A 23103-nucleotide genomic window follows, 5' to 3' on the forward strand; every position below is an offset into this window, starting at 1 on the left:
AAATGGAATGTGTTCTGGAAGAACTGTAATGGAATAATTGGCTAGTTTATTACTCAGTTTCTACTTGTTTCCCGGTTACTGAAGTGATTGTGTCATCAAATTTTCTGTGGCCATCCTGCTTATTGAGGATTGCAGATTTAATCACAACAACAATTTGACTAAAACAATTGTTGTCAAATGTCTCAAACACTCCTACTTTGAATGCAGTGCAGAAAAAAAATGTTACTTTATGTAAGCACTCAGACCAGAAAATCGAAAAAAAGAGATGTTGAGATTTATTTTACATTAACAGTCCTGTGGTTAGCACAAATAAAATCACTGCATTTTCATATTCTGAATTTTGAAAGTTATATTAAAAGGTACTTAAATCTTGTAGTAAGGAGAAACCATTATATTTAAGTGATTTTTAAAAATATTCACGTCCAATATTTAACAAGACAACTTTTCCAGATTTTGATACCATCCAAACCAAACTGGTTCTAACCAAATATGCTGTAGTTAAATGTTCAAAAACTTTTCTTCTTCTTCTGGAGGCAAGGTTCAGTACGCTCATGAAAAAGTTAATTACACCCCACACTGTGGAGAAACAGGATAAGAATATTCTTCTGTTTTCACTTCATTATCGTGCCTGGTTTTTCTTTTTCTGTCTAGCCCTTTTGCCAGGGCGCTTCTGCAAATTAAAGAAGACACATTATAAACCAATTCAAATTTTGAGAGCGAGTGTTATTCTTCTCTTCCCTCCCAAAAAGAAAATTACATAGTTTTTTAAATTGGAAGAAACAAACTACCCTAAGTTAGAAGTGTCAAGGGAAGAGGACATATATACGAATAAGGAACGAAGGGTGGCCACTTGACCCTTCGAGCCTGCTCTGCCATCCAATAAGATCACGGCTGATTCGATTTTAACTTCAATGCTATATTCCAGCATATTCCTGATAATCTTTCACGTCCTTGGCAATCAAGAATCTATTGACCTCTACCTTAACAATTTCAAGACTGAATCCATTGCCTTTTGGAGGAAGGACATTCCAAAGACTCTCAACTGTCACAGAAAAAGCGTATTGCAAGTGTAGCTTTACTAAAGATTTTCTTTTCTTCAGACTGTTCTGCTCCCCCACTAAAGGTAGTAATTTGGGCTTCAGTTTAACACAATACTGTTTACCATTTTAAAATGTTTCTTGGTTTTAAAAACATGCCAAAATATAAATTACTGCAGCACTGGAACAAAACACCATAGGAAAGGTTTGGTTGCAAAAAGAATTGTCTTGCCAACATTACGTAAATGATCATCAGCAGAGCTAAAATTGGTTAGTGCTTTCCTCATTAGATGTAATTAAAACTATCTGAGCCTAGAATTCAAATGAATGGTTCAATTTACTACCCTAAACAAAATAAACCCCATCAATAAAAACTGTGTTCCATTTAAAATCTGCTGCATTTAACTTGATTTCCAACTGGATAGGCATTGGAAGAAGTTGCTCAGGAAGCATTAATACCTGATAACAGCAGGAAGACTGCAATATTAGTGCTTGTTACTAGATGTTAGAATGGTTTTTAAATAATAGATGAAAGATTCCCCACAACACTGACAATACACAGGGTTTGCATGCAAATCCACACCCGCAACCCTCTGGAAAATTATTTACAATTGCAAAACAAAAGATTATTATTTATTTTGTGTTATGGCTGTAGATGTTCAGGAGTTACAAAATGAGAAAAATGCAGTGGTTATTCTTGCAATGAACAATGTGTCAGTTATTAAACTTAAATCCGAGGCCATGATCTAGGATGCAGCAAAAATGGCAATAACTACATGGTTAAAATTTTCCAGCTTTGTAAACTGTGGTGAAAATGTATTAGTTGTGACCTCAATCTGGAAGATGGGTTTAGGATGATGGTTTTGTATGTAGAAATGTTTGTCAATTACTTTGGCAACCTCTGTTCTTAACTTATACCTGTGGTCCACTGCCAGTTTAAATACTGTAATGTCTGGGAAATCATTGCTTTGGTGTTATGGCTTTAAAGTTAATGGATGGTTGATAATACTGATGAACGTTTCCATCGCTGCTTCTGAGAGTGTCCAAATACCCCATACATAGAAACAGACATAAAAGCTATTGTTGCTATGTGGCTCCACACTTAGTACAAATTGCTATGAATAAGATTTTTTTTTTTTTTTAAAATTAACATTCAGCATCGCATTCCAGGAACTGTAATACTTATAGAAAAATACACTCACATTTGCATTCTTCTTTCTTCCTTTGCCAAAACTGTTGTTTTTGGAATGAGCAACTTTTGATCTGAAGCTGGAGACATCATCGTGACTGTCTTTGGTGTTCCACTTTAAGCCTCTCTTCTTTCCTCCAAAACCAAATTTCTCATTTTTGTATTTCCTCTTTGCATTTATTCTGAATTAAAAGTTAACAATTGGCTGTTAATAACAATTTAGTAGGCCCTACCCTAGCTACAAGTTGGATGGCTGCCAGAGAACACCACGCGTACACAGTATTATCCATGGTTAAGTGACTTTCATTTCTGTTTAAACATACCACACAGAACTGAAAAGTCCATGTATAAAGGAAAAAAAAAAAGTTGAGGTCCTTGGGCCCAATAATTTTACACAGGTGTGGCCTCAAGTCTGGTACTAATTCACAAAGAAAGCAATAGTTCTTATGTTAACTGGAGTACAGTTGTGGGTTATTGAATTTAGACCATGCATGCAACTAAAGCCTCCAACAAAAGACACCTTGAACTGCCTACTTTGAAACACAATATTTTATATATGCTGCATCAGTCTAATGCAGGTATTACACACAAGAAACTTAAGGTCACCTACAAAAGTCATACAGTTTCACAGTCTCTGCCCCTTGCATGCAAAATATATGTTTTCCCTCTTCTAAATGGCAGGTTCTTGCATCAATGACTTTTGATTTCCAAAGTTCAGCCAGAAGGTCACAAAACATTTTTAAAAACCTTTTTTAATGGAAAAAAACTTCGGATGTGTACAATCTTTTCAATTATTTAATTGTGTCTAGTCACAAAAAAAAAACTGAAGATAGTGAACTTTTCTATCAAACATAATCCCTTACCCTTGCTTCTTTTGTTTAATTCCAGCCACTGGACCCTTTCCAACGTCTTTCTTTGTTTTTGAAGAAACCTTATCACCCTCAAGGAAATCCAGTTTGTCGGAGAGTCCTGAAGACAGAAAAATACAGAATCGAAAATCTCATTCACCTGTATTTTTACCAATGAGTAAACAAAGAAGCAAAAATTCCTCTGCATATATTGGGTTTGCTCCAACTTCTTGGATTCTGGGGAAACAGGGTTAAAATTACAACAATCTCCAAATTTTCTGGCTCAAGGGACAAACTTCAGAACAAACCTTTTTGGTATTTTTTCACTGCTGTCATCATGGCTTTCTTTTCTTTCTGACGTTGCTGGATAACTTCTACTTGAACCTATGGTCAAAACAATAGTATTGATTTTAACAAGTTTCAAACTATTTTTGCAGAAAGAGCAATGTACTTCTAGATTGAAAATAAAGTGAGTCACGTGATGCTTTGCATGAATGATCTATTCCATTTTTCACGCATATGAAAATTTGTTTCAGTAGAGCTTGAATTCTGAAGCTGTCAAATTTTCTTCAGCTCAAAATTAAATCAAGAAAAGACAAGCTTTTGGTGGTGGTTGGAACAGTAATGCTGCCTTTATATTGCAAACCAGTGCCAAAAGGGCTTTTTCAACATAAGTAGACCAAAGACTCTACTGCCTGAACCACCATTAAATATGACCATGACTAATCTCTTTCACATCTCCATATCCCAATTTGCTTCATGTAGTCCTCTTGTCTAGAAGAAACCAAACAAACAATCCATCCATCACAGCCTTAAATATATTCAACAAAGGAACATATTTAACCCTATGGTGTAGAGAATTCCAAGGATCCACAACCTTCTGACTCAAAAAAGACTTTTCCTAACCTCGTCATAAATGAGCAAACCCCTTATCCCGAGATATTGCTCCCATGTTCCTAAGATTCCCAAGCCAGGGGAAGCAACTTCAGAGTCTAAATTATCAAGTTCTTCACAATTTTACATTTTAATGAAACTACCCTCATTTTACTTAACTCCAAAAAAAGAGGAGGCCTAATTTACTCAGCCTCTCATCCCAGGAACCCACCTAGTGAACCTTTGCTGTTCCTCCATAGCAAATATACTTTCCTTAGATATGGAATCCATAATTGCACATAACACTGCAGGTTTGACCTCACCAAAATCCTGTATAATTGCAGCAAGATTCCTTTATTCTTAGACTTGAATCCCCTTGGAATAAAAGTCGACATGTTCTTTACTTTCCTAATTGCTTGCTGTACCAGCATGTTAACTTTGTGGCCAGATTTCGAAGTTTCATGCCCTTTTAAAATAAGTTCCTCTTTTCTATTCTTACTAAGAAAGTGAATGACCTCTCAGTCCCACATTATACTTCATCTGTCACCTTGTTGATCAATCACTTAACTTGTTTCTATCTCTTTACAACTGAAGTTTCTAGTTTACATGTATTTTTAGAGAAATTATTGAAATAAATAGCCAGGATGTAATTCAGACAGATCTTTTAAACTATTGGAGAGTCTAAAATTGTTGGAAATAGGCAGGTAAGTAGAGATTTATATTGTCAGTAAATCTAGATAATTAATCTTGGACTACTTGACCATGTGATTAATATACATTGTAAATCATTGTGGCCCCAGCATGATCTATCTACTAGTTACACGCCATTATATGGAAATAGTCCCAGTACCCTGATATTCCTGCTTCCTGTCCAAAAACCCATCCTCCATCCACACCAATATATTATCACAACTCCAAAAGTCCTTACCTGCTTAACTATTTTTTGATATATTGAAGAGCTGTAACCATTCATTAAGAACTTAATTTGTATTTGGTTTTAAACATGTGGTTTCCACAGTATCATAACTTGTAATCTGCAATTTTGACACCATTACGTATGTATTAAATTTTGCAGGTTCTATTACCGTCCCTGGTATTTTGTTTCAATATCAAAATGAACACGTTACTTCTCTTTCTATTTGTTTTTCATTTCATTTTTCATTATGACATTAACTGTTGCAACAATTAAGAGATGCTTTCAAAAATAAGCCATGTTCTCAGATAATTGAAATATTTGTATTAAGAATTGTTAACAACATAAATATGAAGAAAGATTCTAACAAAACTCTTGCATGAGGAGTGTCAAAAACAGAAGTTGCTGGAAAAGCTCAGCAAGTCTGGCAGCATCTGTGAAGAAAACAAAACGGAGTCTGAAGGGTCTTAATGTTCTGAATGTAGACATTGTCATGGTTGGGACCAAATTGGGAAGGCCTGAAATGTGGACTGTTGTCCATTGGGGATGATCTGGTTCCGGTTTATTGTGCCTTCCAACTGAAAGCAACAACCGAGTAATTGCAACGAGAAAGTCATTCAATAAATTTACAACACCTGGGAACAATTGTTAAAAATGTATTTGTAGAGAAATTTATTAAAATAAATAGCCAGGATGTAATTTAGACAGATCTTTTAAACTATGAGAGTTTGAAATTATTGGGAAAAGGCAGGAAAGTAGAGTCAACCCCAATATCAGAATAGCTATATCTTTCTGAAAATGATGGAGCAGGCCCTAAAAGACCCTACGGCTTATTCCTGCTCCTACTGATTATCCTTTGTAAATAACCACAATATTTGTTTTGTTCAACAAATAACTAATATGAATTTTCATGTTGCAAACAATACACTACAGTTTGAGGTAATTTGCAATCGAGGAACCTTTGTACTTCAAACATAAGAAAGGTTTATTTGCAGTATTACAAGAACAAACTGAGTAATAAGCCCAAAATTAAGAACACTAACATCCTCAAAATAAGTCAAGGATCATGCATTAACATTTTTCTGAAGATGGAAATCTTACACTATACATGTTCAAATGGACAAAAAAAAATTACCTTTTTGCCATATTTTCGCAATGCTCGAAGCTGTTTAGCCTTTTCAGACTTTTCCATAGAGATCTGCTTTGCTAACATTTTTTCTCGAATCTAGCAAAACAATGAAAAAACCCCCAGAATCTTATTACAGCTATTGGAAATATCTCAAAGTGCTTGACATGTAGTAAACAGTTTGAATGTGCCCTCATGGTATGTAGGCAATCTATACTCCAAAACAACATCTGAGTAGCCAGTTAATTTGTTTTCAGTTACATTTTTAGGGAAGAATGTTGATCAAAACACTTGGAAAGTTGCAAACATTTTTTCCCCCAAATAGTTATCGGATATAGAATATCAATCTGGTCTGTAGTTTAATATCACTTAAACTACAGACCAGATTGTTAGGTTTTCAGCTTTTTACCTTGAAAGGATAAACATCTGTGAACATATTAACATATTGAAATCCCAAATTAAATTAGATACGTAAGATCCAGAGTGGGACTTCAACCTATAATTCTGATTCAGTCGTGAAACGGAAAATCAGTTGATCAAAGAACACAAGATTCTCCACCTACAACGTGTATCCAAGGACCTTCAAAAATTATTCAATGAACCAGGATCAAGAAAGTGTCCACTTGTCATGAAATACAAATAAAAATCCCGCCCACCCACTTCCAAGCAGCTACCGGCACCAATATTATTTCCTTATGGTTAGAATGGTAAATTGATCTACCAAATGGATAGATTTCAAATATTGTGTGGTTAAAAACACCACAAAGCTCATTGGAGGATTAATTATTAAAACATTCTCTATCACTTTTCTTTTTCCATGTCTAAAACTTCAGGTCCAAGTGTTTGCTTTGAAACAAAATTGGAGATTTACATCAAGCACTTACTAAGAAATTGCACAATAGTTTTCTATGTTCACTCTATGTTTAGTTGAAGCTATTGCTGCTATATTTAATGACAGACTGGTAGCCACCCACCTTCTGCATTTGCTGATCTGATTTGGCCATCTCAGCAAAGTAGTCGTCTGGTCTTTTTGTTGTAATTTTGTGTTGGTTTAGCTGAGGCAATGCATCTAAAACTGTTGCCTGTGCCTGGCGATAACTGAACATGAAAGGAAATTATTATTACAGAAAATCAAAGACATTGTAGTTTCAGCTTGGAAGCTGCTGCTGCACTGGAAATAGAAGAATATCTACTTTGAAATGGTTGTAATTCATCTCAAGACACGACATGTTAGGACACACAGATCTTGAAATTTAATTCTAAATTGATGTTAAAAATTAACTGGTTTTGAAAGAGAGCAAGAAGCCTAGGTGCCAGCAAGGTAACCCATTTATATACTATTTATCTTCCCTAACCAATCCTCCATTGTTCCTTAAAATAACATCGGAATTTAACTGCACATCTTCCATACCACAATGTAATGCTCCATAGCCTCCTTTGGAAATAATCTGGATTAAAGCCAATGGTGGTATACCTTATTGAATAGAATTAATCATCAAGTGAGCCTCGAGCTAACCAGAACATCTGTTCCATCTGGATAAATGGGACTCAGAGGGCCAAAACTAAACAAATAGCTTCATTGTAAGGCACCTTTCTGCCAATGAAGGCTTTGGTCATGTGAACAATAGAATCTTTCCACTCACAAAAGCATTGTGAACTGTATATGTACACTTTTTTGTCAAGCCATTGTATATGCAAACGATAGTAGTTCTTTGAGATAGGTAACATGTACAGAAAACATTTTATTTCTCCAGAAATTCAATATGATGGAATAAGAAATAAGAAAAATAGAAAACACTTGAAGTCATGTAGCAGCTGTCAATGACCTCAGGGCATTACAGTCAACTGACACATTTAATCTTTTAATTTAGGAAATGAGACAGCAGGTGAATCCCCTATCCCCCAAAAGTTCCTGTAAAAATTTGCTCACAGGGCGTTGGTGAAGGGTTGTTAAACAGAAGGAAATAATGAACTTAACCGCAACAAACATGAAAGAGAAAAAGAAAGCTGTGTTTGGAGGTACCAGCAAGAGTCACTGGGGAGCAGATGCTAGAGGCCAAGAAGTGAGTGGAGCTAGGAACAGAGTTCCATGGCCAGGATGTGGTGCTGCGAACACAAGGGGCTTACAATTAGAAGATGTCTTGCAGAGGCCGCACTGGAGAGCAAAGACCATGAGTGACCTTTTTCGCCAAAGGTGGGATAGCGAGCTGGCAGCATCCATTTTGCCAAGGTGCCCTTCTTCTCACTAGTTCAGGGGAGTAAAGGGTAGAAGAGGGAGATGCTGCAAATGACAGAGGCATGCAGAGAGCTGAAGGATTTGGATGGGGAGGTGAAGAGAGAGGGAAGCTCAATTGTCGGGGAAAGAGATGGAGCAGCAGGAAGAGGGAGGCAGCAAAGAAGAGAGAACAGGTGCAATTCCATCAAAGAAGTACTCATAACTAGGAACTAATCTTGAAATAACTGCAGTAGCATATTACTTGCAAATAAATATGATATCTCTAATTTAAAACTGCAAGTGTTCAGGAGCTACTCTATGGAGGAAGAAAAGTGCAGTGGACGCTATTGTAACGAACACTGCCAATTGTCACAATTTAAATAGGAGATGCAGTAAAAAGGATAGTAACTGCCTAATTAAAAATATTCCAACTCTGAAAATGTCATAGAAATGTGTTGGTGTGACCTTACCAATCTGGAAGGTGTGTTTTTAAATACTGTGTAGAAGTGCATGTTATTTTGAAAAATAAATTTGTGCTGCTAATTTATGCCTGTCATCTTGTGCCAATTTAAATACTGTGGTGTTTTTGAACTCAATACTCTCGTCTGTGAAAATGGATGGTTGATATTGAGGAATTCTGCTTGTGTAAATCCAAATGCTCCACACATCAACTTGAATGGAGAAGATATTGTTTGTAAATAACTGTATCACCCAATAAAAGGAGATAGTGAGAATAAAAAAAGTAGTCCTCTAAAAAATCAAAAGCAAGTCCTGAACATCAAAGAGAAGCCCTCAGTTTAAAACAGTGTGCCCTGCAGAAAATACAGCTGCAAATTTGTACACAGTAAACTCCCACAAACAATAATGCAATGACGATTGGATAATTTTTAAAATAAATTTAAATGAGCGCTAAATTCCATTGCTATTCCGGAATCCTTTACCTCAATGTGGATCTGGCCTCGGTTTACACTGAAAATAAAAACAGCTAGCCTCTGATAGTGCAGCACTCCCTCAATACTGCAGCGGACTATTGGCCTAGATTTTTGTTCTCAAGTCTCTGGAGAAGGACTTGGAATTACCAATCTTCTGATTCAGAGGTGAAAGCTTGACCAGCTGAATGACGACTCGTACAATCCCAAATTACACCATTCAGCAAGAGGTACTTTATGCCCACAAAGGTAACATTTGGAGTTTAAAGGAAACTAATTTGCAAGCTCGGGTTAATATGCCCAAATTACTGCAATAAAGCTACAATGAAGAGTGAACACATCCTTGTTTAAAACTCTTGTATTAAAGTCAAAAAAGAAATTGTAAGCTAAAAAAGCTGGTCAAAATTGTACACTTCTTGCCTTTACTATTTATTTTAAATGCTCTGTAAGCTAAGCTTCTTGCAGATACATACATATCCTTAAAAGGTGTAAGTTATCTGTTAAAACTTGTACCTACAAATACATCTCACGTTGAAAGTCATCATCTGGATCGATATCTGAACGTTCCTGTGCTACCGACTTCCCTTCCGTCAATGCTATGATGTCAGCAGCTGGGCCATTTGTCATGTCAAGCCTCTCCACCCACTCCATGTTTTTCTTGAATTCTTCCAAACGTTGTTCCAAACCCACCTGAAGTTTAATAGAAAAAGTATTACAACAGTATTTCAAGGACACATTAACCAGCTTCAAATAGAAAGGGAAGACTCTAACACTTCAGATCAGGGTGTATTAACCACAGTTAGAAAGGCAATGTCCTCCAATATATAATATGGCATCAAATTCAATTTTGTTAGAATTGCACCAAATTTTAACTCCATAAAATGCAGTATCTGAAAGTTAAGTTAACCATTCTTTTTTATGAATTAATTTTTACATTGACAGAAATATTCCTGAGTATTATCATTTCATAACCTTGGAACAACCAATGAGAAAGCATATACTGGTTGCCAGTTTCTGTTTGGAAGTTAGAAAAAAGGAGGCAGGAGAGGTGACTGATTGAGGGAAAAAGAAAACTTAACAGCAGCTTCACTTTCTCATTTTTCAGCAAACTATTTCAAACGCTTGTGTACAATACATTACTTGCTGCAAAATCAATCCAGTTCAATAGGGAAGGAGTAAAACTTGTGCCGACTGGGACAATGTTTGACAGTTCGATGCTCTTTTTAGCAGAATAATTTGTAAATACTCAAAGACCTAGTTATAATAATAAGTTTAAGACACATTGGTCGAGGCAATGGCTTAATGGTATTGTCACTAAACTAGTAATACAGAGATCCAGATAATGTTTTGGGTAGTCCAGATTGAATGCCACCACAGTAGATGGTAGAATCTGAATTCAATGAAAATCTGGAATTGAAAGCCGAGTTCAAACCATGATGATGACCACTGTCAATGGTCATAAAAACCTATCCAGTTCACTGATGTACTTTCATGAAGGAAACTGCGATTCATACTTGGTCTACATGCGACTCGATAGATTCACAACAACATGGTTGACCCTTAACTGCCCACTGAAATAGTCTAGCAAGCTTCTCAGTTCACTACCCTCGAGGGCAACTAGGGATGGGCAAAACACGATCCAGTCAGTGACATGTGTATCCCATGAATGAATTAGAAAAAAAAACTTAAGTTCCTTTGGACTCAAATAACTAAATTTCGATCAAGGAAACCAAGACTGCACATTCAATCAAATGCTTCAAAAAACTAAAATGGAATAAGGACTGAACTACAGCTTCTGAAGCTTCCACTTCAAAATTTACAAAATTCATTGCTCCAACACAAATGGACATTTAAGGCTTGGTGGATATTGACTGAATCAGTTTTGCACCGAGTTGTGCAACATCTCTGTGTTAGCAATCTCTGGCAGAAGTTTCAACTAGATTGGGGTAAATACTGTTGACCAACAGATATTCAGTCTTCTCCAGTATACTTCAATCATAACTGAGAGATTAAAGTAAAATTAAAAAAAAAGAAAAGAATTCTCACCACATCGTTGACATATTGTTTCTCTGCTTCCTCCACTACATTCAACCCAGGTTTGAGTAAACCTTTTGAAAATGCATCCTGAAGCTGTAATAAAATGAAAAATTAAATGTAACTGGTTAAAGAAAAGCCTGAGTGCTTTACATTAGAAGCCATTAAATATTACTGAATGATATAGGACCAAGATCTGCTGAGTGACAAAGTTTCTTGACTTGTGATTTGTTTCCATTCTTCCGCATCTGATTTACTCAGCAAATGTGCACTCAGAAACTCAAAGTGTGGAGCCTAGACATCATCTAAAACTTGCACAAAAAGTTTTTGAATTAGGCCAATGCCATATTTGGTTGTTCCTTTTTAAGAGTAAAGCTAAAAACTTACATAGCTGTGAAGATTAAACCATTTATGTAGTTCCAAATTATACATTGATAAGTAATTTGAAATTACTTATGTAGCTCACTTCTGTCAATTACTAATATTTGGATGTTTCTTTTTGCTATTACACGTTGCTCACACAGAGCTCCAAAATATTAACAAAAAGTGAAATACTGCAGATTCTGGAAATCTGAAATAAATCAGAAAATGTTGGAATAACTCAAATGGTTTAGTAACATCTGTGAAGAGAGAAACAGAGTTGACATTTCGGATCAATGACACCGCAGTTCTAATGATTAAAGTATTGACTGTTTCTTTCTACACAAATACCATCAGATGTGATTACTTCTAGCATCTTGTACTCCCCACCACCACCCCCACACCAAAGAAAATAACCATTCAGTCCAGAAAATAAAGCAGACACACAATACAAGTTCAAAAAAATAAAGCACAAGTACTAGATTAAATCAATAGTGAAGAATTTGCAACAATAATACTTCATTTACTCAAGTTTGCTACAATTTAACATCCCCCTCCTTGGGGTTGAAATGCAACTATGATCTGAACTGATCCTATCCAGGAAACTGCCCGAAACAGTTTCTCTGCTTGATCTGTTACCTAGGAACCTGGGATCTATCTTTGACTGCCTTAATTCTCAACCACTTCCAACACAAAACTGGGTGGGAGAAAGATTTCTGAGGGTAGGAATGCAAGAAGCTTCAAGCTAATTTAAACTAGTTGAGTAAGCTGGCAAACACATGGTCACATTATACTGTATGCATCTGCCTAAATTTGTAGCTATACTCTTTGGTACAGAACAAAAAAAAAAATCACAAAAAGCTTTATTTAAAATGGTGATAAATTAGGAAATTTGGATGTGCAGAGAGATCTGGGTGTCCTTGTAAAATCAATTAAAATTGACAGCTAGGTGCAGCAAGCAATTAGGAAGGTAGATGGTGTATTGGCCTTCATTTCAAGAGGATTTGAGTTCAGAAGCTGGGGAGGATATCTTACTGCAAGGCCCTGGTGAAACTGCACGTGGAGTACTACATGCAGTTTTGGTCTCCCTACCTAAGGAAAGATATACTTGCCAAAGAGGGATTGCAGTGGAGATTTACGAGGCTAATACTGATGATGGCAACACTGTTCTATATGGAGAGTTTGGTTCTACTGGTCCTGTATTCACCACAGTTTAAGAGGACGAGAGGAAATCTGATTGAATTGTACAAAATTCTAGTCAAGAGGAAGAAGGAAGCTTACTTAAGGTTGAGGAAGCAAGGATTGGACAGTGCTCTAGAGGGCTACAAGGTGGCCAGGAAGAAACTGAAGAATGGACTTAGAGAGCTAGAAGGGAGTATGAAAAAGCCTTGGTGGGTAGGATTAAGGAAAACCCCAAGGCGTTCTTTACTTATGCGAGTAACAAGAGGATGGCCAGAGTAGGGCCGATCAGGGATAGTGGAGGGAACTTGGGCGCGGAGCCAGAGGAGGTAGGGGAGGTTCTGAATGAATACTTTGCTTCAGTATTCACCAGTGAGAGGGACCTTGACATTTGTGAGGACAGCGTGAAACAGGCTGATATGCTCGAACAGGTTGATGTTAGGAAGGAGGATGTGCTAGAAATTTTGAAAAACACGAGGATAAGCAAGTCCCCTGGGCCAGATGGGATATACCCAAGGTTACTACGGGAAGCATGGGAAGAGATTGCTGCACCTTTGGCAATGATCTCTGCATACTCACTGTCCACTAGAGTAGTACCAGATGACTGGAGGGTGGCAAATGTTATTCCATTGTTCAAAAAAGGGAATAGGGATAATCCTGGGAATTACAGGCCAGTCAGTCTTACTCCTGTGGTGGACAAATTATTGGAGAGGATTTAATGATTACTTGCGAAAGCACAGTTTGATTAGAAATAGTCAACACGGCTTTGTGAGGGGCAAGTCATGCCTCACCAGCCTTACTGAATTCTTTGAGGATGTTGCAAAACACATTGATGAAGGTCGAGCAGTGGATGTGGTGTATATGGATTTTAGCAAAGCATTTGATAAGGTTCCCCATGGTAGGCTCATACAGAAAGTAAGGAGGCATGGAATTCAGGGAAATTTGGCTGTCTGGATACAGAATTGGCTGCCCAATAGAAGACAGAGGGTGGTAGTAGATAGAAAGTATTCAGCCTGGAGCTCGGTGACCAGCGGTGTTCCACAGTAATCTGTTCTGGGACCTCTACTCTTTGTGATCTTTATAGATGACTTGGATGAGGAAGTGGAAGGGTGGGTTAGTAAGTTTGCCGATGACACGAAGGTTGGTGGAGTAGTGGATAGTGTGGAGGGCTGCTGTAGGTTGCAATGGGACATTGACAGGATGCAGAGCTGAGCAAAGAAGTGACAGGTGGAAGTGAAGCTGGAAAAGTGTGAAGTGATTCATTTTGGAAGGTTGAATTTGAATGCAGAATATAGGTTAATGGCAGAATTCTTGGCAGTGTGGCGGAACAGAGGGATCTTGGGGTCCATGTTCATAGATCCCTCAAAATTGCTACCCAAGATGATAGGGTTGTTAAGAAGCCGCATGGTACGTTGGCTTTCATTGGCAGGGGAATTAAGTTTAACAGCCATGAAGTTATGCTGCAGCTCTATAAAACCCTGGTTAGACCACAGTTGGAATATCGTGTTCGGGTCTGGTAGCCTCATCGTAGGAAGAATGTAGAAGTTTTAGACAGGGTGCAGAGGAGATTTACCAGAATGCTGCCTGGACTGGAAGGCAGGTTTTATGAGGAAAGGTTGAGGGAGCTAGGACTTTTCTCATTGAAACGAGGAAGGATGAGAGGTGACTTGATAGAGGTGTACACGATGACAAAAGGCATAGGTAAAGTGGATAGCCAGAGACTTTTGCCCAGGGCGGAAATGACTATTACGGGGCATAATTTTAAGGTGATTAGAGGAAGGTATAGGGGAGATGTCAGAGGTAGGTTCTTTACACAGAGAGTGATGGGTGCGTGGAATGCACTGCCGGCGGTGATAGTGGAGTCAGATACATTCGGGACATTCAAGCAACTCTTGGATAGGCACATGGATGATAATAAAATGTAGGGCATGATCTTAGAGTAGGATAATAGGTTGGCACAACATCATGGGCCGAAGGGCCTGTACTGTGCTGTACTGTTCTATGTTCTTAACATGGCTGGGCAGTCTGGATGCAGTTTTCCCTGGATGGGGAGTCTTGAACAAGGGATACAGTCTCAGGATATAGGGTAGACCAACTAAGACTGAGATGAGGAAGCATTTCTTAAAAGTGTAGCGAAGCTGTGAAATTCTCTACCACAAAACACTGTGGAAGCCAGGTCACAAAATATATTCAAGAAAAAGACAGATAAATATTCAGATTTTAAAGGCGTGAAGAGATATGGGAGAAAGTGGGAATATTGCATTGGGATTAAGGATCAGTCGTGATCACACTGAATAATGGGAGCAGGTTCAAAGGGATTAATAGCTTCCTCCTGCTTCTCATTTCTATATTTCTTTATACTGCCCCCAAGCAAAATATTTTGAAAACAGTACAGTATTAGCTTTTATACGTGGGCTGACAACACCCAGTTCTACCTCATTACCACCTCCATTGTTTCACCCACAACAACTAAATTTTCAGACCATTTCGTTGACATTCTGTATTAAGATGAGCAAATATTTCCTCCAATTTACTATTGTGAAGAGCAAAACACCTGTCATCAGTCTCCACTCCAAACAGTTGTCTGGCTACCAACTCTACCCCTTTCCCTATAATTGTCTAAGGCTGAATCAGACTGTTCACTACTTTGATGTTAGATTTGATTCTGAGAGGAGTTTCTGACCACACATCTGCAGTAGAACTAAAAATGCCCATTTCCAACTCTGTAACATTGCTCGACTTTGGGCAGCACAGGTCATTTGCTGCTGCCTTAATTATCAGTAGTCTGAGCTACTTTCATACTCCTGATCAGTCTGCTGCATTCTATCCTCTGTAAACTTTAATTAATTCAAACCTCTGCTGCTAACTCATGCCAATGCCATTCATCTATCACCTCTATGATTGATAGAAAATGCTCAAAATCTAAAATTTTCTTCTTTACTTCAAATGGCTCAATGGCTTCAACTGTCCGCCTCTCTATTTTCTCAAGCTCCACAACCCTCAGATATCTGCTCTCCTGCAATTCTGGCCACTTGAGCTTCCTTGGTTTGAAACGCTCCATCGTTGGTGACAGTACCTTTAGCTGACTAGGCCCTTAGCTTTGGAATTCTTTTACTAAATCTCTCCACCTACCTTTCCTCCTTTTAGTCACTCCTTAAAACCCATCTCCTTGACCAAGATTTTGCTTATCTGCCCTAACAGCTCTGCACAAGGCTCGGTCTGAAAAACCGCTTTATAACTCTAACTTCAGACCATTTTATTATGTTGAAGGTGCTGTATAAATCCAAACTGTTGTTGATTGGGTATTCAATATTCAAAGATATTCAACATTCTGGATAAAAAGATAAAGGAAGGGGACAGCACTGTTAACAAAGGAAGGTATGGTGTTGTGTAGTTATATCAGTGTGATAGATTGTGATGTGGAATCCATTTGAGTGGAAATAAGGAATAGCAAGGGAATGAAGTCATGGGTGGGAGTCAACTGTAAAGCCCAACAAAATTACCTCATTGTTGTATACAAAGTTGAGTGTTGTGTTTAGTTCTAGGCACCTTATTTAAGGAAGGATGTTAAAGCCATGGCTAGAGTTCAGAGGAGATTTACTAGAATCACGCCAGAAAGGAAGGATTTTAGATACAAGTAAAGTTTGGAGAGATTGGGCTTATTCTCCTTGGACCAGAGAAGATTAAGAGGTGACCTTATTGAGGTGTTCAAAATTATGACCAATTTTGACTGGGTAAAGAGGATATTCTGACTCTACTAGTTAGTATGTCAAAGACCAGGGGATCATAATTTCAAAACTGTCAGCAAGAGAGCCAAGAGTGAGAGGAGGAGAAACTTCTTTCCTCAAGAGTTGTTAGGACTTGGAATGGATTGCCTCGGAGAATGGTGGAGGCAGATTCCAATGGAAATTTCAAAAGAAAGCTGGAGATATATTTGACAGTGAAGTAGTTAGAGGGTTTTGGAAATAGGGCTAGAGAGTGGGACTTTCAGTGGAGCTGGTAAAGACACAATGGGGTAAACGGCTTCCTTCTGTACTGTACAAATCAGGATATAATGGTAATATGCAAGAAAGGCACCACAATTTGTTACAGGTAGTGTTAGATCAGAATATCGACTGAACAAACCAACTGGGCATGAATAATGTGGCAGACAAATTTGGATAGTGTGCTGTGTGCTGAGTTAGGTTAAGATTGCATTGGATCCTTTGGGGATAGTGATCGCAACATGGAAAATTTTAAATTCGGTTTTGGGGAGAGCAATGTGGGTTTTAAACTAGTGTTCTCAACTTTAACAGAGGCAATTACAAAGTATGAAGAATGAGCTATCTAAAGCGGGCTGGGGAAATAGACTAATGGGAAAAGAAGTGGCAGACATTTAAGCAGATAATTTAAACTAATATCTTGCATTTGGACTGTGAAGACTAAACACTATAATCACTCTAAACATACCAAATAAGCAGGTGCTAATGGAAGGAAAAGCCTTAGGTTGCCAAGACCTGACAGTCTTCATTCAAGGGTTTCAAAGGAAGAGGTTAAAGAGATAATGGAGGCATTGATTGAAATGTTCCAGAACTCAATACATTCCAAAAGAGCTCCTACAGATTGCATAACTACTAATGTGATACCCCTCTTCCAAGACAGACAATAAAGGGGAATCTCAAACTAAGAAGGCAAGACTCATCTAAAACTGAGATGCAAAGGAATTTCTTTTCTCAAGGGGAGTGAAAGTGCAGAATTTTTACCCCAGAAAGTTGTGGAGACTAGATCACTGATAGTACTTGAAGAGGTAGATACATGTACTTTTAAAATATCAGAGCATTGAGAGCTATGAGGAGTTGAGGCATTGGGAAGATCAGCCATGTTATTGAATGGTGAGGCAGTCTTGGGCTGAAAAGCCTACTTAGTAAACATCTCTGTAAATCAAGCAACATTATATCAATGTCACTAGCTACAAACCTATACCTGACATATAGAAAGATGTTTATGGTTGTTGGAAGTCAGTCATCTCGGCTCCAGGACATCTCTGCAGGAGTTCCTCAGGGTAGTGTCCTAGGCCCAACCATCTTCAGCGGCTTCATCAATGACCTTCCCTCCATCATAAGGTCAGAAGTGGGGACATTGGCTGGTAATTACATCATGTTCAGCACAATCCGCAATTCCTCAGATACTGAAGCAGTCCAAAGTCAAATACAAGAAGATCTGGTCAATATTCAGGCTTGGGGTGACAAAGATTCCGGGTTAATCCAAGACGGAGGACGGGAAAAATTTGTGGCTGCAAGAGCTGCTCCTTTTTTGAGGTATTTTCAGTGTTGAAGCTGATTTCCTGGAATTCTAGGAACGGTAATTATTGTTTTAGAAGCTGTTGCATTGTTTGGGAGCTTTGGGGGAGAAAGATCAAAACAACAGCACTTTAAAAAAGAAGTCAGACAAAGGCAGTGAACACATGGGCAGTGAAATCAAACGAAGAAATAAACCTGCACTTCTGTCTGACCCAGCCGTGAATCTGCATGGCTGATTGTTCTGCTGTTTGACTTGGATAATCCCTGGACATCGGAGTTTGTCGAAGAAAAAATTAACAAACAGCGAAATTCACAGCTGACCTTGGAGAAACCTGTGTGGGAGAGCTCACAGCAGAGGAGCTGCTTAGTGGCTTTTTAAAGAGCAACTTTTTTTGTAAATCTACAATAGTGAGTAGAGTGGGTTCTTTTTTGATTGTATGTTTTATTGAGATTTGTCTCAATTAAACTTTAAAAATATAAAGCATAGGTACTATGTTAGCTTGAAGCAGTGTTTTTTAGAGCAGCAAGACTGCTATTTTCAGGGTCTGTAGATTGTTAAGGTGCAAAGATAGCCTTCAACAGAGTAACGTGGCCTTCCGATCAGATGTGGGAGATTAGGGACAGTTTCCATGTTACTGATGATTACGTCTGCAGGAAGAGTATTATGGTGAAGGAGAAGGCTGGTAGGTGTCGGGAATGCTGGATGACTAGAGAAATTGAGGTTTTGGTCAAGAAAAAGAAGGAAGCATGTGTCAGGTATAAAGAGCAGGGATCAAGTGAATCCCTAGAAAAGTATAAAGGCAATAGGAGCATACTTGAGGGAAATCAAGAAGGCAAATACGGTTAAGGAGAATCAAAAGGGATTCTATAAATAAATCAAGGACAAAAGGGTAACTAGGGAGAGAATACGGCCCCTTAAAGGTCAGCAAGGCCACCTACGTGTGGAACTGCAGGAGCTAGGGGAGATACTAAATGAATATTTTGCATGCGTTTACTGTGGAGAAATAAATAGTGAAATCTTAAAATGTCCACATTACAGAGGTGGTGGTGCTGGACGTCTTAATATGCATAAAAGTGATAAATCCCCAGGACCTGATCAGGTGTACGCTAGAACTCTGTGGGAAGCTAGGGAAGTAATTGCTGGGCCCCTTGCTGAGATATTTGTATCATTGATAGTCACGGGTGAAGTGCCAGAAGACTGGAGGTTGGCTAACAAGAAAATTAGTAAGGAAAAGCCAGGGGACTATAGACCGGTGGGCCTGAAATTGGTGGTGGGCAAGTTGTTAGAGGGAATCCTGAGGGACAGGACTTACATGTATTTGGAAAGGTAAGGACCGATTAGGGATAGTCAACAAAGCTTTGTGTGTGGGAAATCGTATCTTGCTAATTGAGTCTTTTGAAGAAGTAACAAAGAGGATTGATAATGGCAGAGCAGTGGGTGTGATTTACATGGACTTTCGTAAGGCATTCGAAAAGACTCCTCATGGCAGACTGATTAGCAAGGTTAGATCACATGCATACAGGGACAACTAGCCATTTGGATACAGACTGGCTTGAAGGTGGAAAACAGAGGGTGGTGGTGGAGGATTGTTTTTCAGGCTGGAGGGAGGTGTCGTGGATAGCAAAGAAGGTTATCTCAGAATACAACAGGGTCTTGATCAGATGGGCCATTCGGCCAAGTAGTGGCAGGTAGAATTTAATTTAGATAAATGTGAGGTGCTGCATTTGAGAGGCAAATGAGGGCAGGACTTATATACTGAATGCAAAGGTCCTGGGGAGTGTTGCTGAACAAAGAGACTTTGGAGTGCAGGTTGATAGTTCCTTATGAAGGGTCTAGGCCCGAAACGTCAGCCTCTCTGCTCCTATGATGCCGCTTGGCCTGCTGTGTTCATCCAGCCCTGCACCTTGTTGTCTCTGTAGTAAAGGTGTTTGGTATGCTTGCCTTTATTGGTCAGTGCATTGAGTATAGGAATTGGGAGGTAATGTTGTAGCATTGTAGGTTAGGCCACTTTTGGAACTCCACATTCAGTTCTGGTCTCCATGCTACAGGAAGGATGTTGTGAAACTTGAAAAGGTTCAGAAAAGATTCACAAGAATGTTCCCAGGGTTAGAGGGTTTGAGCTATAGGGAGAGGCTGAATATGCTGGGGCTATTTTCCCTGGAGCATCAGAGGCTGAGGGGTGACCATATAGAGGTTTATAAAATTATGAGGGGCATGGTTAGGATAAATAGACAAGGTCTTTTCCCTGGGGTGGGAAGAATCCAAAACTAGATAGCATAGGTTTTAGGTGAGAGGGGAAAGATCGAAAAGAGACCTAAGGGGCAACATTTTCATGCAGAGGATGGTGCTTGTATGGAAATGAGCTAGTAGAGGAAGAGGAGGAGGAGGAGGAGGAGGCGGCCAGTACACTTACAACATTTAAAAGACACCTAGACTGGTATCTGAATAGGAAGGGTTTGGTGGGATATGGGCCAAATGCTAGCAAATGAGGCTAGATTTGTTTAGGATATCCGGTCAGCATGGACAAGTTGGACTGAAGGGTCTGTTTCCATGCTGTATATTTCCATGACTCTAAGTGGTAAGTAACATTCGTGCCACACAAATGCCAGGCTATGAACATCCCCAATAAGAGACAATCTAATCACTGCCCTTTGACATTCAATTGTGTTACAAATGCTGAATCCCCCACTATCAACATCCTGGGGTTACCATTGATTAGAAACTCAGTTAGCCTCACCACATAAACAAAGTGGTTACAAGACCAAGCCAGAGATTAGGAGTACCACAGTAAGTTACTCATCTCCTGACTCCCTAAAGCCTGCCCACCATCTACAAGGCACAGTCAGGAGTGTGATGGAATGTTTCCACTTATCTGGATGGGTGCAGCTCTAACAACACTCAGGAAACTTGACACCATCCAGGACAAAGCAGCCTGCTTGACTGGCATCAAATCCACAGGCATCCACTCCCTCCAGCACAGACACACAATAATAAGTGTACACTATCTACAGTTGCATTGCAGGAATTGAAAGATCCTTAGACAGTGCCTTCCAAACCCTCGACTACTTCCATCTGGAAGGACAAGGGCAGCTGATACGCAAGAACACCGCCCCCTGCAAGTTTCCCTCCAAGCCATTCACCATCCTGACTTAGAAACATATCACCCTCGCTTCACTGTCACTGGGTCAAAATCCAGGAATTAGTTCCCTGAGGGCATTGTGGGTTAACCTACAGCACATGGACAGCAGCGGTTCAACAAGGCAGCGCATCACATCCTTCTCAAAGGCAACTAGAGACAGGCAATAAATGTCGGTCCAGCCAACGGCCCCAACGTCCCACGTGATAGTTTAAAAAAAAACTCAATTCTTTGAGTAAAATGAACCTCTGCCAGTCACCGCCGTTCCACAGTTTGTGGTTATCGACATCAGAAAGTCGGGCACAGATCAGACAAAACAGGCCAGGCCTTTAAATTATATCCAGCGATTCCGCCCCCATTCCCCAACCCGGACCCCGGACCCTCTTCCTGAGCACGGAAGGACAAACAGCCGGTCCACGGCTGCTGCTGTCATGGGAGCGATGCCTCAAGTTCAGGGTAACACACTAACCTCCAGGTCGGAATCCTCAGCGTCTGAAGCAGATTGTGGATCCCAAGCCATGCCGCCGCTGCCTCGCTGGTCGGATCTGAGCGGAAGCTGTCTCTCAGCGCACACGGAACACCCGTCCGGCCAGAATGTGAAACCGTGCACAGAGTTCCGGAAATAAAGACCAACTTCCTCACAAACCGCCGGGACATCAGTTAATTTATTTATCCGGACGGTTCGAAGTGTAGCGCAGGAGTTTTCAAAAGTAGCGTGTAGATTCAAAGTACTGTTGTAGATATTAGAAGATCAGTTGGCTGGATTCTGGTTTGCAGCATGGAGTTCAATTCCCGCACCAGCTTATGGTTGCTTTGGACTCTCCTCCTCAACCTCTGTCTTCGTCTAAGGTGTCGTGATCCTCAGGTTAAGTCACCAACAGTCGTTTCTCTCTAGTGAGAGAGCAGCCTAACGTAAAAGTGACTTTATGGGTAGATGCTGGGAATATGAAATGAAAATAAATCAAGTCAGACAATTTCCTCATCTGGGAAAAATTTACAGGATGTAACAATTTTCTTTTGGTGTGATTGAATGGGGGAAGAAAAAGATTTACGGCAGCACAGTGGACTGGAAGTGTTTTTCAGATCGGGCCTCAGCATATTGGCACGCCACTAGCACCATGCTGACCTAAAAAAGACCTCCAATGATAAAACAGTGGAAACAGCAGGCAGCATACAACACTGAACAATCCTACAATCGGTGTATCAGACCTAAGCTCTGGGGTCCTGCCACATTAAGTGGTGGTAGACAATAAACAATTAACAGGGGTTGGAAGCTCTTACCTCCCCCCGCCATCCTAAATGATGGGGGAGCTGAGAACCTCAGTGCCAAAGATAAGGTAAAAACATCTGCATCCATCTTCAGCCACAAATGTTGGGGCCAATCCATCTCAGCTCTTTACTAATATCCCAGATCACAGATACTAGTCTTCAGCCAGAGATTCACTTCATGTGATGCCATGTGAAACTGCTGAAGGCACTGGATATTGCAAAGGCTATGGTCCCTTACAGTATACCAGTAATAGTACTGAAAACTAGTGCTCCAGAATTAAAAATTGGTCCATGCCAAGCTGTTCAAATATAGCTACAACACTGGTATTTCCCCAAAAAAGTAGAAATTTACTCTATTATGCCCTGTGCACAAAAGGCAGGGAAGATTCAACCTGGCCAGTTACGGTCCCATCAATCTATTCTTGATCATTAGCAAAGGGGTGGAATGGGTTCTTGTCGATGATATTAAGTGCCACATGTTCAGTAATAAAATGCTGATTGAATTGAGCTTTGCCGGGGTCATTCAGTTCCTGATCTCATTGGATCCCCCTTGGTCCCAGCATGCAGATAAGAGCTGAACTTGAGGGGAGGTGAGGGTGACTGCTCTTGAAATCAAGACAGCATTATATCAAGTATCAAGAAGTGCTAGTAAACATAGCAAATGGGAATGATTGGGAAAACTTAGATGAAGGGAAAACTCTCGGCTGAGTGGTGT

At 39.5% G+C, this 23103-nt stretch overlaps 1 protein-coding gene across 1 annotated transcript; it reads right to left on the reverse strand.

Annotated features, from left to right (window-relative positions):
• Nucleotides 1–252: 252 nt before the first annotated feature.
• ebna1bp2 (EBNA1 binding protein 2) lies at nt 253–21863 on the reverse strand. Its single transcript, XM_020530314.2, has 9 exons — nt 21589–21863; nt 11177–11260; nt 9648–9820; nt 6961–7084; nt 5996–6085; nt 3383–3458; nt 3090–3195; nt 2240–2408; nt 253–670 (listed from the first exon to the last, which is right to left on the reverse strand). Exons 1-9 carry the CDS (start codon nt 21637–21639, stop codon nt 620–622), a joined length of 924 nt encoding a protein of 307 aa, XP_020385903.2. The 5' UTR covers nt 21640–21863; the 3' UTR covers nt 253–619.
• Nucleotides 21864–23103: the final 1240 nt, after the last annotated feature.

This window comes from Rhincodon typus, chromosome 10 (assembly GCF_021869965.1).
Source record: "Rhincodon typus isolate 14 chromosome 10, sRhiTyp1.1, whole genome shotgun sequence".
Lineage (NCBI taxonomy): Eukaryota > Metazoa > Chordata > Chondrichthyes > Orectolobiformes > Rhincodontidae > Rhincodon > Rhincodon typus.

Bases quoted from the DNA above. Each gene is read 5' to 3' on its own strand.
- ebna1bp2 (XM_020530314.2), bottom strand. From the start codon at position 21,639: ATGGCTTGGGATCCACAATCTGCTTCAGACGCTGAGGATTCCGACCTG. The intron at 6,086-6,960 runs GTGGGTGGCTAC...TTGTTTTGCTAG, and splicing joins CAGATCAGCAAATGCAGAAG to ATTCGAGAAAAAATGTTAGC. The intron at 671-2,239 runs GTGAGTGTATTT...TTTAATTTGCAG, and splicing joins GAAGAAAGAAGAATGCAAAT to AAGCGCCCTGGCAAAAGGGC.